Source organism: Pteronotus mesoamericanus, unplaced genomic scaffold, assembly GCF_021234165.1.
Source record: "Pteronotus mesoamericanus isolate MK-2021 breed Mesoamerican mustached bat unplaced genomic scaffold, CSHL_Meso_final contig_101, whole genome shotgun sequence".
NCBI lineage: Eukaryota > Metazoa > Chordata > Mammalia > Chiroptera > Mormoopidae > Pteronotus > Pteronotus mesoamericanus.
Genome location: NW_026555001.1, coordinates 15,694,978 through 15,708,029, shown reverse-complemented (window position 1 = coordinate 15,708,029; position 13,052 = coordinate 15,694,978). Strand labels below are relative to the sequence as shown.

General features: G+C 56.4%; 1 protein-coding gene across 1 annotated transcript in view; it reads left to right on the top strand.

The window, feature by feature from the left end:
* Positions 1–1,087: 1,087 nt before the first annotated feature.
* The window catches only part of KCNK3 (potassium two pore domain channel subfamily K member 3), a 37,592-nt gene continuing 25,627 nt past the window's right edge, over positions 1,088–13,052 (top strand). The window contains exon 1 of the mRNA XM_054568848.1: positions 1,088–1,519. Coding sequence (XP_054424823.1) covers positions 1,237–1,519 — 283 coding nt within the window. The 5' untranslated portion in view covers positions 1,088–1,236. The remainder of the gene's footprint in view (positions 1,520–13,052) is intronic.

The following is a 13,052-nucleotide window of genomic DNA, read 5'->3' as shown; positions in this document are numbered from 1 at the left end:
CCTGCCCTATTTCATGCAGCGCTCACTTCTGCAAGGACGCCCCAGGGTGATGCCAGCATTGCCTCTGGAAGCCCAAGCCCAGCGTGGCCTGCCGGTGCTAGGCGGGGGCCACACCTGATGTCCAAACAGCCTGATAGGCTATGGGCAGCACGGTGCTCCCGGGACCCGTGCTCCTGGGGCCGGTGCTCCTAGCCTAGGCTGCCAGTCTGTGTTTTCTCAGCCAATCCTGGGAGCCATGCTCCCCTGGGAAAGGACACATTTTATGAGAGCAGGGTTTTCCCTTGGGTGTTGGCCCACGGGTGCCCAGGTCCACAGCTGCGCCCTTCTGTTTCTAAGACAGCCAGGAGCCTGGCACAGAGAAGGGGGCTATGGCCTGGGAGGAGGGAAAGCTTGGCTGTGTCCCAGAGCCGGCACTAACTCACTGTGTGCCTTTGCATGCCACTTGACTTGTCCGTGCCTCGGTTTCCTCATCCGCATAATGGAGAGCAGCAGCAAGGCCCAAGGTCCCTTCCAGCCACAGCATCTGTGATTTCTGTGGAGGGGTGCGGTGGGGTGTGATTTCTGTGGAGGGGTGGGGTGGGTTGGGGGATTTCTGCCTTGCCTTCCCTTGCTTTTCTGCCTCCGTGCTATCAGTTTATCTCCAGCTCTCCAGGTCTCCCTGTCATGGTCTGCCGCTCTCTGCCTCTCTCGCTCGGCATTTTTCTGCCTGCCTCTTCTTCTCCTGTGTCTATGAGTCTACCTCTGGTTTTTTCTCCGTGTCTGTCACACCCCCCTCTGCCTCTTTCTCTCTCTCTCCCTCTGTAGTTACATGCGTTTCTCTGTCTAGTTCTCTCGTTCTCCGGGTCTCTCTCTCCGTCCTGCCTGCTCCCTCCGCGGCTCCTGGCTCGCTCCCCGCCCCCTCCCGCTCCGCCAGCCCCCCTCCTCCCGCCCTCGGCGCGTCTCCCCAGTCCTTATTTGGCTGGGCGGGAGGGCTGGCGGGAGGAGGCGGCCTGCGGGCGGGGGGCGGAGGGCGGGAGCGGGGCCGGGCGGAGGAGGGCGGTGGGTGGTGCTGAAGGGACAGCTCCGCGGCGGCGGCGCCGTTGGCGGCGGCGGCCCCGGGGCGCGGAGCGGGTGCCCGGCGCGGGGAGCGGCGAGCGCAGCCATGCCCCAGGCCGCCTGCGGGGCAGCAGCAGCGGCGGCCGAGGCCGGGGCGCGGGCCGGGAGCGCCGGGGGGCCGGCGGTGGCCCGGGCGGGACGATGAAGCGGCAGAACGTGCGCACGCTGGCGCTCATCGTGTGCACCTTCACCTACCTGCTGGTGGGCGCCGCGGTCTTCGACGCGCTCGAGTCGGAGCCCGAGATGGTCGAGCGGCAGAGGCTGGAGCTGCGGCAGCAGGAGCTGCGGGCGCGCTACAACCTCAGCCAGGGCGGCTACGAGGAGCTCGAGCGCGTCGTGCTGAGCCTCAAGCCGCACAAGGCCGGCGTGCAGTGGCGCTTCGCCGGCTCCTTCTACTTCGCCATCACCGTCATCACCACCATCGGTAACTACTCGCCGGGCGGGGGGCGGGGACCCTGGGGCCGGTAGTCCGGGGACGACCAGGGAGGGGGCCCACCTGGGAGGGGCTTCCCCGGGAGAGGGTCTAGGCGCCGAACCCCGCGCTCCCAGAAACCCGACTTCAGCCTGGCATGTCAGTTCCGCGGGAACAGGACTCAGGGGAGGCATCGATTCCTGGCTCCGGACCTGACTCTCCGGCCGGGCCAGCCCCAACTTGTCCCTGCCAGGCTGCGCGGGGCCCCAGGGGACTCTGAAGTGTGTGAGAGGGGCAGGAACGACCGGCGGCGACAGGGAGGAGGGGTGTGGCCCGGCCAGGCCGTGGAGCGGGGCGCTAGTGGGAGCCGCGGGGAGCGGGGAGCGGGGAGCGGTCCACTCCTCTGTGTCCCTGCAGAGGGGCTTCCGCACCCGGTAACGACTGGGGCTCCGGGGAGACGAGTGGATGCAGGTACTTGGCTCTCCGGGCTTTCTGGGCCACTCTGGGTGCTTGAAACACCCTGGAACTGCAGGCTGCAAGTGCCTCTTAGTGTGTTTGTGTGTGTGTGTGTGTGTGTGTGTGTATGTGTGTGTATGTGTGTGCGCGCGCGCGTGTGTGTGTGCGCGCGCGCGCGCGCGCAGTTCCCAGAGTTTGGGCACCTCCAGCCAGTGCCTTTAATTTTGTTAGGGTAGCAGAGCTGGTGCAGGAAGCCAGATCCAGCCTTGTCTGCCTTCTCTGCTGTCCCAGGAAAACAGTCACCTCACAGGAATGGCCTCAGTTCTCTTGTCCGAGCCAAGGCCAACAGCAGGCTAGGAAGGCACACACACACACACACACACACACACACACACACCAGACTCACAACACAGGGACTCGTGCACACACAGGTGCACACACAAGCACATGCAAAGCACACACAGGCACAGACACGCAGCACACAAATGAGTGTCCAGGAAAGAAATCTCCAGGGAGGCCCTTGATGTGCTGTTCAAAGTGTCCAGACAGGAGTAAACACCTTACCCACACCCAAAACTCTGATTCCAGCCCAGCTCCGTCATGTCTCCTGCTGTATGACCTTGGGCAAGTCCCTTTCCCTGCCTGAGTCTCAGGCTCACCTCCAGACAACCAGAGGTTGGCGGAAATGATCTCAAGGGCTCCTCCCAGTCCTGACGTGCTCCCAGCCCACCCTCCCCAGAGCCCACTGGGATGCCTCCAGGAGCTGTTTCCTCCCTCCTTCCCATTCCCTCTCCGCTCCCTGGTCCCCTCCTTGCCTTGGCTGAGCTCCCAGGGGCTCGTTGCCACTTGGCATTGCCCATGACAAGATGGCAGTGTTTTCCTGGGAGTCAACAGGAGTCGAGAAGGTAAAAGGCAGGACTAGATGTTGTCCCTGCAGTCTCTCCACTGCAGAACCCTGTGCCGAGGTGCTGAGGCTCTCTGGGGACCACATGGAGCTATGCTGTGTGGTTTCTAGATTTCTCTCTTGGAAGAGGACAAAAAGGGGCCACAAGTGGATGTGGCCTAAATAGGGGCACGTCTGGGCTCTGCTGACCCTGCGAATTTGGAGCAGGATGGTCAGACTCAGGCTTGCCCGAAGTTAAGCAGCTCGTTTTCCTGGGACGACCCAGGCTAGGGGTCTCCTTCCCGCTCCCGCCGCACTGCCACCTGCCAGGGTTTCAGGAGCACTGAACATTCACAGGCCTTCCCTCCCTCTCTTCCCACACATCATGCCCTTGGTTGTGTGCCCCCCTTTTTCTCAGCCCCACTATTCTCTGCTCCCCAGTAATCTCCCAATCGACCCTCTTGCCTCCAGCCTCCTTCCACCCGCCTCCCTGGACAATGCTGCCAGAAAGAATCTCCCCAAAGCGCAGCTCTGACCATTCCGGTCCCCACTCAGAAGCCCTCGATGGCTCCCCCTATGCATGGAATCTGGTCCACACTCCGTATCTCAAATTGTAAGGACCTAAATACCTGGCTCCAATCTCTATGTCCAACTTCAGTTCTCACTTCTCACTGACATGACCCGTCCGCTGCAGCCAGACTGTTCCCCGAGAACACCTAAGTATGCCTGTCTGACACGCCCTTTTCTCTCTCTTCTATTTATCATGTCCAAGCTAACCTTCCAGGTCCAGCTCAAACACCATATCCTCCCGAAACTCTCCCAGAACATCCCAAGCCACTGTTCTGAATAACCACAAGACTTACTGTCAGGATGGCCTGCATGCCCGTGGAGGCTCTTTTGCATGGTTATTTACATTTTAGGGGATGTGTTTTGTCTCTTCAACCACATTGTAATTAACCTCCATGCGGGAAGGGCTCGGTGGTGCCCATTTCTGTGCTTCCCGGGCTGGCCCAGTACCCAGGGCACACGTGAGCACTCAAAAGAGGTTACTGATGGGTTTAAGGTGTGCAGAAATGAAAGGGCATCGTCTTTTCCCTGCAACCCTGCCGTTTCCCAAAGTGCCTGTAGTCCTCACCAGGAGAGATGCTGAGAGCTGACAGACAGAGGGGCAGAAAGAGTGTGGTTCTGGTGATCATTTATTTATAAAGTGCTGGGCAAGGGGAAAGACAGCATCAAAGCACCACCCTAGTTCTGTGGGGACCACAGACTGGCACTGCCCACTCCCTGCCTCACTCAACCATCCCTGGCTTTTTGTCACCTTTTACTTTGGCTATGCTACCTGGCTGGAAGCTGTCAACAGGAGCTCTGTTCTAAGAAAAACCTGCCCGGACTGTGATCAGCTGGCTGGAAGGGGCCTTATATTAGAGTGATCTTGACCCAAAATCTGAAGGCAGCAGCCTCTCTCCACCTGATCCCTTTGGGGACCCTAATGGGTCTCTGGAGGCACCAGTAATCCCATCGGGATGGAATAATGACAGAACCTCCCATTCATTCAATAGATCACAATGCACTTTCATCTCCTGTTTTGATTCCCAGCCTTCACAGCTCAGGGAAGTTTCCAGGGCAGACACTGTTAGCTTCATTGCCCGGATGAAGGCACGGAGGCTCAGGGAGGGGGAGGGACTTCCCCAAAGTAACGCAGCTGGTAAGCAGAGGAGTTAGAGCAAGAGGCTGGGTCTTCTGACTCCAAGCCTAGTGCTCTTTTCCCTGCTGGTCTCTCGCTGCTTCCTCTGCCTCCATATGCTGTGACGCCCAGAGCCAGCCAGGATTGTTGGCATGACCAAGATGTGCTCAGTGGTGCCAGCTCGCAGGACACCCACGGGCAGGCTTGATTGGTTGAGGGTCAGCAGGGTCTGCGTTAGTCATTCACCTGGTTAGTCACAGTCTCTGCTGGCTGCAAGGATTCCTCAGCTCCCTCCTCTCTGGCCTCCCAGCCAGGAAACCCTTCCTTTGTTGGGCCCTAAGTTCATCAAATGCAAACGGAAACTCTTTTCTGGGAAGCTTATCCTCTCTAGCTGTTGAGTCATTAAACTCCTCCGGGGCCCCAGCCCCATCTATTCATAGCCTGGAGGCTGTCAGAGCAGGAAGGGGCCTGGAGATCAGCTGGTGCCGCCCTCCCCTCACAGAGAGGCACTGGAGTCACCCAGCCTCCCGGCCCCCACCCTTCCCCTTCTTCAGGATGCCTCTTTATTTATTATTATCATTAACAGCAACCGTAATAATAGTGGCCACCTTTTATTACCTACTCTTTGGCAGGCTGAATCCAAAACTCTTTATTTGTATCCCCTCGCTTTATTCCCTTATCGACCCTTCAAGGTGGGCATTATTACCTACATTTTTCAGCGGAGGAACCTAAGGCTCTGAGTGTAAATGACTCACCCGTGGCCTTGTGAGTTGAAAGGAGGCACCTGCCCAGATTCAGCGGAGCCTCTCTGACTCCCATGCCCCGGATATTTTGCCAGTTCTTTTTCTGTTTTGAGAACTCAGCCCAGACCCTTGCATCTTGAGGGCACTGAGTAGCCACAGCTTCTCTTTCCTCTAACAAAACCCTCTCCAAAACAGCACAGCCAGCCTGCTACATCCCCGCATCCTGACCGCTGACTGACCCAGAGCATGTGCCAGAGCTGCGCCCAGCACCACGCCTACCTGAGCCTGCCAGGGGCTCACAGGTGTCCGTTCTCCCACTGCAGATCCCCAGAATCCTTGCAGCTCTAAGGCGACAGTAGACCAGGTGACCGGTTAGCTGAGGGGGCTGGAGCAGAAATGCTTCCAGCCTGCTCTCCGCTGAGCGCGGGTTCCCATTGCCCACCGCACAGCCTGGGACCCCTTCGATTATGAGTTCAAGCCAGCTGTTCAGGAAGGAGTCTGCACCCATTCCATCCTCCCAAGAAGGAGGAAAGTACAGAAGTGATCTGCTATCCCCGAACCACAAAGTCCTCAAATAAAAAAGTGAAAGGAAACATTAGCAATACCCAGAGAGGTGAGTCTCTTGCCTGTAGTCATACAGCAAGTTGAAGGTACAACCCTGATTAGAACCTGTGCCTTCTCTCCATCGTCCCAGCCTGTTCTCCTTAGTACTGGGGCTTCGGCTGCTTCTCACTCTGCTGTTCCCAGTCCTATCTTGACTCCCTGGGGAGATGAAAGGGCAGCCCAGCCTGGAACAGTCTGCTGCCCACCCTCAGTCAGCATTTCCTGCCTCCCTACGCACAGGCCGCCCCACTGCCTCAATCACACAAGCCCTGGCTGAGGCTGAGGGTTGTGTAGAAATGTGGGTACTGGCTCAAAAGCCAGAGTGCCTGGGTTCACCTCTCAGCGCACCTCTCCCCTGACCTCCACCGCCACCCGCCACCAGCTGTGTGATCTCGTACAAATTAGTCTCTCTGCGCTTGTTTTGTCTTTTAAAAAATGGGCAGATAATATCTGCCTCCCAGGATTAAATGGGATAATACAAAGAAAGTGCGTGGTACAGAGTAGGCACTTAATAAACAGTATTTGCAATTATTAGTGTTATTTAATATTCTTGTCTGTGTAGTATTACTCCCCCCACCCCGAAGGAAGCCGCAGTTTCCCAAGGATTACCACGACCACGACTACCTACTGCTGCTCCTTTCTCACAGGGCGGGCGGGGGGCGGGGGGCAGTGGGGTTGAAAGCAGAGGCCGCTACCCCCTGCCCTTTGTCCTCCTAATCCCACTCCCCCACCCCCACGCAAGATCATCCCCTCTGCCTGGAGTCCAGACTCAGGGGCAACACGCCCTCCTCAGAGCAGGCAGACCCTGCAGAAAACCAATTAGAGAGAGCGAGGGGCATAGTAGCAGGAGGGCCTGCCCTGGATTGGAGCAAGACGGCAAAAGCTCCACTTCCATTTAGTTCAGTTGCTGGTCTTCTATGACCATCCGTTTCCTCATCTACAAAGTGGGTGTATTTGATCAGAGGGCCTTCCGACTGCTGTGCCTCCCGCCAGCGTGTCCAGTTCCCTCACGTCACGACTGAGGACCAGAGACTCTGAGGGAGCGGGGGTGAAATTCGGACAGAAATAGGAGACACACGCCTGGCCACAGTGGAGACAGGACAAACACAATAAGTATTTTCAAAGAAAACATAAACAAGCACAGATGAATGGAGTGCAAATCACCACTACAAACAGCTTTCAGCTGGCAGCACAAACGGTGAATCTGTGAGTTGATTTTATAATTTAAAAAAATGTAAAAATGATTTTCCTGCAGTCAGCCAGCAGGAAGGGAAAAGCCCCAGCTCTGACTGAGACTATTACTGGTTGGGCAGCCTCAGCTGAGACCCAGGGTGGGCACTCGCTCACCCTTGGACAGGTCACTTCATCTCTGCTTTGGACACGTAACACACCAGTCACTTCTCGTCACCTGCATTCCCACAACTGCCCTGGGAGGGGCGGCATTACTACCTTGTTACAGTCGAGGAAAGCGAAGCTCAGAAAGGTTCAGAAATTGGCCCAGGGTGCTGCAGATATAAAATGACGGACAAGACCATTAAATAACACCAGTAATTGCAGATACTGTTTATTAAGTGCCTACTCTGTACCAGGCATTTTCTTTGTATTATCCCATTTAATTCTGGGACGCGCCAGGGCTTACGCCCAAGACTGTAGGGAGTATCTTTCCTCAGAGCCACGCAGCCCCTTACTCCCCACAGAGCTTGTGCCATTCCTTGTATAGGAACTCACAAATGACGAAAATGGGTACCCGGGTCCATGCAGAGCGCTCAAGCCGTGGCCTGAGTTTCAAGATCCCCTGCCCTCGAGACTAGATAAAGTATGTGTCCCAAAGAGGAACCCGGTTTTTAGCTCCAGCCCTCTCATTTTACAGCAGGAAACTACAACTCAGGTGGGAAAAGGGGCTCACTACAGGCCACGCTTGCCACTGCCATCAGCGTTGGCCTTGGAGCCCTGGTTATGGGCGCCTCACTCCATGTTCTTGGGTGCCCCATGGACTCCTAGGAAAGAGAGCGAGCTGCCAGCCAGCCTCTTCTGCTGGCCCTGGGCCTCCTGATCCTCTGTCAGCCTCCGGTCCCCAGAGGGTCACATGTCAAATGCCTTTCGAGGTCGTCAAGAGAGCAGTCAATGGCCAAGCTAATGCCACCGCCTCTCTGTCTGTCGACACTTGCTCGTTGTCCAGGAACTGCCCCTGCTCAGGCAGGCGAGGCCCGCTCCTCACCTGGGGCCGCCCCGCCCCAAGCTGCAGCCCCAAGTCACATTTCCACTTTCCCGTTTTGCTTCAGCATCAGCTGCAAACGGCTCCAGCCTTCCTGGTCCTGTGGCCTCCTGGGATGCCTGCCAAGCCAGGGCTAAACCCCAACCCCTGCTTCCTCCAGCGACACCCAAGGACCTCTTTGTGAAGGGGGCACTGGTTGCTATGAATACAAGGCAGAAGCCGAGCCTGGGAGCTAGAAATGTAGAAATGGGGTTCTTTCTCTGCCTGAAAGGCCTTAGACAAATTGTTTCTCTCTCTCTCTCTCCCCCTGCCAACCCCAACCTCCTGCCCCAGCACTCATGGGAGAGCAAACGCTTCCCTAGTGTACCTCAGTCTTCCCATCTATAGAGAGGTGTTCCACAAGGGGAACTGATGTAGGCTAACTCAGCAATACAGAACTTTCTATGTTACTGTTTCTGAAACAGTCAGTTCCGGCGGGGATGACCTGGTTGCTCTTGTTTAAATACAGATTCTGAATCAGCAAATCTGGGATGGTGCCTGAGACTCTGAATTTTGGGCAAGGCCCCAAGGGACCTGATGCTGTTGATCCATCATCCACACTTTAAGTAGCAAGGATCTAAATAACCTGGAGATGTGACTTCTGGGAATAGACAGACATGTGGACTGTGGCTTTAAGAACAAGAAGATTTAGAATTGAGATTGAGAACTGGAAAAATCCTCAGGAATCTGGTCGTGAAATGTTAGAGCCAATGGCCTCAGAGCTAATGGACCATTCTCTGAGGCCTGGAGCGGGGCTGTGGCTTGCCCCATGGGAGAGCCTTGGAGCCTGGGTGGGGCCACATGCTATGCAGTCACTGGGTGGGAGAAAGGGCAGTGGAGAGGGTGGGTGGAAAGGGAGAGGAATGGAAAAGGGCTTGTCCCACAGGGAAGCTTCCAAACAAGAACCCACTGGTCCTCAGCTGTCCTCCTTTCCTCCCCACTCTGGCAGGGAAGTGCCTTAGATCCGTCGGAGAACAGGTGCCCCATAGATTAAACATCAAAGTGGGAAACAGGCTCCTCCCTCATGGCATCTCCCCAAAGTCCCAGGGGCAGTGTGACCCCTGGCCCCCATTAGAAGAAGAGGCGCAGGTTCCATTCTTCTTTCATGGCCTGGGGTCCAGACAGCAAAGGCCCATAGGAGTCACCAGGCCCTATGGCTGCCAGATACACTCATCCTGTTGCCAGCTACCATGTGGAATGCAAGTAGCAGGACAGGGCCTACTGTTTTCTAGATGAGTCAGGCCACATGTGTCTGCACACTTTATAAGAGGAACATCAACAGCCTAGGGAAGAGTTAGAGGAGGGAGGCAGCACATCAGATGAAGGGCAGTTGGCGGAGGCAGGCCTGTGGGGCATGAGTGCCGCCTTCAGATATCTGCTAGGCTCTCGAAAGGTAAAAGAATCAACCTTGGGCTGACCGGCCCCACAGTACTGAACCAGCACCAGTGGGTGGAGTCCATAAAAAGACTTAATTTAAGTCCAATACATTTCAGAACTTGTTAGAGTTGAACCTGGCCAAAGATAGACCGTGCTGCCTTGAGAGGGGGTGAGATCCCCGTCAGAGGAAGCATACAAAAGACACTGGGTGGCCATGCAGCAGAGGTCACCTGTATCAGTCAAGGTTCAGCCAGAGAAGTAGAACCAGTAGGAGATCTATATTAAGAGATGTATTACAAGGAGTTGGCTTATGTGATAATGTGGCTGGCTGCGCAAGTTCAAAATCTGTAGAGCAGGTGACCAGGAAGGACAGGCTGGAACTCCTTCCCGCACAGCAGAGGTTCTGTCCACCAGCAGAACTGCTTCCTCAGAGAATCCTCAGCTCCAGCTTGCACTCTTAAAGCCTCTCCACTGATTGAATCGGGCCCACGCAGATTATCTAAGATAATCTCTTTTACTTAAAGACAACTGATTATGGACTTTAATCACATCCACAAAATGCTTTCACAGCAACCTTAGATTAGTGTTTGATTAAATAACTAGGGGCTTTATTTAGCCTGGCCAAGTTGACACATCAAAGAGATGATCACATTGCCCATATAGCAGACAGGGGGCTGCAATCAATGGCTTTTAAGATTCTTCCCAACCCTGAGACGCTTTGATTTCTTGATCTTCAAGGGGGCATCCTGGAAAGTTAGAGTGGGACTCATGCATGTCCTGGGGGTCCCCAGGCCCTCTGAGTCACCTTCCAAATAGAACCAAGGTCAGCCTTCATTTCAGTCACTTTACTAAAAATCACTGAGCTCTCCTGAGTGCCAGGCACTATACCAAGAGAATGAGAACCTAAGACCTAGATCCTTCCCCAAGGAGCTTCTGGTCCATAGAATCCTGAAACTGCAAGTTGAATGGTAGATAAGCTAAATCCTAGTAGAATGACTAAAACGGGGACCTGAGATGGCTCCCTGGAGCGGGGGGCACTTCAGGTAGGCTTGAAGGAAGAGTGAGGACTTCAGGGGGTGAAGGTGGGCGGTGGGCGCTTTCCCGGGCCAGGAAGCAGCCTGGGACTGGCCGAAGGGCACGAGCATGCCCAGAGAGGGTGGTTGGGAGCAGGCCCCAGAGCGGCTGAGTGCTGGGCTCTGGTGGATGGACTTGATTTGACAGATGATGGAGGAAGGAAGTGAGAGGCTTCGACCTGCGTTTGGATCCACTACCTGGATCCTGGCCAGTGGGTGTCCGTGGGGTCCCAGTTAAGCTAATGGTTACCCTCATCAGTTCAGTTGAATTAGTGGGTGTCCCCATGACTCCCGCTGAACCGGAGGGTAATGACAACCTGAATCCTGATTGGCCCCCCTTCTGCCTCTCCTGGGCACTCGCTCAGCAGACCTCAGCCAGCCCCCAGGAAGTGCTTTCACCCCTGGCCCCCTACACACTCCCTTTTCTGGGCCAAAGGTCCACTCTGGAGCCCGGACCAAGCCCAGTCCTAGGGGTGGTGTGCGGGAGCCCCCAGGACAGTGCTGAGCTGAAGGAGATGACGCTCTGCTCAGACAGCCCAGGCCCACTCTCAGACCCCCTTCATCTCTGCAAAAGGCTCTACCGCTTGGCGCGGGCTCAGTGTCCCTGGTCAGGAATGTGCAGGCCCCCCCACCCCCGCCGACCACAGCTCCGATGCAGAAATAACCATCTCAGAAACATCCGGAGAGGCACATTCCAGCCTGCGGGCCACAGGACCCTGTGGGGGGCTCTCTCCAGGGACCCAAATGATCAGACCCAGTGGAGTTGCCCAGAGAGAGTGACGCCAGGCTCTCAGACAAGAGGCAGCCTCTCCCCTGGGACAGGACCAGTCCTCCTGGGGTGCAGGGGAGCTCCCCGAGGCCTTGGGAAGAGGCAGGGGGCTGGCAGTTCCAGGCAGAGACAAGTCTCAGATCAGTGCAGCAGAAGGGTCTTCCCTGGGCTCCTCCATCCGGATCTTAGACCCGACATTCCCCCCAGAGCCTGCCTCAGTTTCCACAGTCATGAACCAAGGCTGCCCGCCCCTCCCTGGGAGTATCTCACAGAATCCCCGCAGTCCCTGAGGACGGCAGCACTATTATAAACCCCATTTTATAGGTGAGGACCCTGAGGCTCGGAGGGGTTAAGAAATGCTCCCAAAGTCACCCTACTGGCAGCCCAGGGCTGCACAAAGCATGCGTAGCACTTGGCTTATAAAGCACTTGGCCCTACAGTCTCTTCGGAGCCTCACAACGACCCAGGGTGTAGGGATCATTATTCCCACTTTGCCAACCAAGACACTGGACCTGAGAACATGAAGTTACTTCCTGCAACCCAGAGCCAGGAACTGTGGGAGCAGGAGCCAAAGCCAGACCGTCCAACCCAAAAACCAAGCCCTCCTCCCGGGGGGGGGGCCGAAGGTGGGCCATCCCTGCTGTATGGCTGTTAGTGCATTTGAGAAGCACGTGCCAGCCCATGGAGGGCAAAAGGTAGTGTTGTGAGGGCAGTTGTCACAGAACGGCCTTAGTTCCATGCTTTTGTCAACGCCATCCTTCTGAACAAGACGGGACCCTGAAACTAGAAATGGGGACAGAGTGATGTTCTTAAGAGTGGCCAGTGAGGGAGAACGGAGGTCTTGCTGGGGGCGACAGGCAACTCAGCTGCTCATTGGTACACTGGGTGGGGGCGGGGGCCGTTACGATGGCCCCTGGGAGCTGAGTAGGAAGCTTGTCCCGGGAGCATCGGTTGTTTGGGAAGAGTCGTGAGTGTCAGGGTGCGGCCCCCACGAGTGGATTCATTAGGCCTGCGCTCAGCCCAGGAGGCGTAAGCTTTAAACACTCCCCAGGTGAAAGCGCCTGCGCCCGGGGAGCGGGGAGGAGGGAGCTTCCTGAGGCCAGCATTTTGCAGCCGGCATTTTCTTCCTGGGTGTCTTTGGTACTTAAGAAACATTCAAGGGCCAGCTGAGGAAGAATCTTTGGCGTTCACAAGCCACACTTGGAGTGAACCAGGTGGCAGAGACAGCAGGAGTCAGTGGGCGGCCCCAGGAGAAGGTCCGTTTCCCCACCCCCTCTGAGAAGAACAGGGACTGAGTCTCAGCTGGGGTCCTGGGGACAGGCTGTGTCTTCCCTTCACGGCTTTACCTCTCATCTCAGCCTGCTCTCGGACAAGCCCAGGGAAGGAGTCAGTCCAGGAGACACTCTTCAGCCATGTGAGTGCCACTCACCGGGGAGCAAACTGGGGGGCTTTGGCCAGGCTGAGCCAGTGTGATGCCCTCTTCAGCATGACCCCCCTCGTGGGTTTTCCCCCCTGAGAGTGAGACAGTAAGACCTTCTAGAGGTCCTTCTAGTAAGTCCTTTGTCCACCTCCAGAGGGGGCCAGAGAGAAAGCACCCGGACCCAAACTCAGAGGGTCCCTCTGGTTGTCTTGTTCAGCTCAACACCCCGGAGCCCTAAGCACTCTCGTCTTCCTGGGGTGCCAGAGGCCTTGATGTCCCCTGC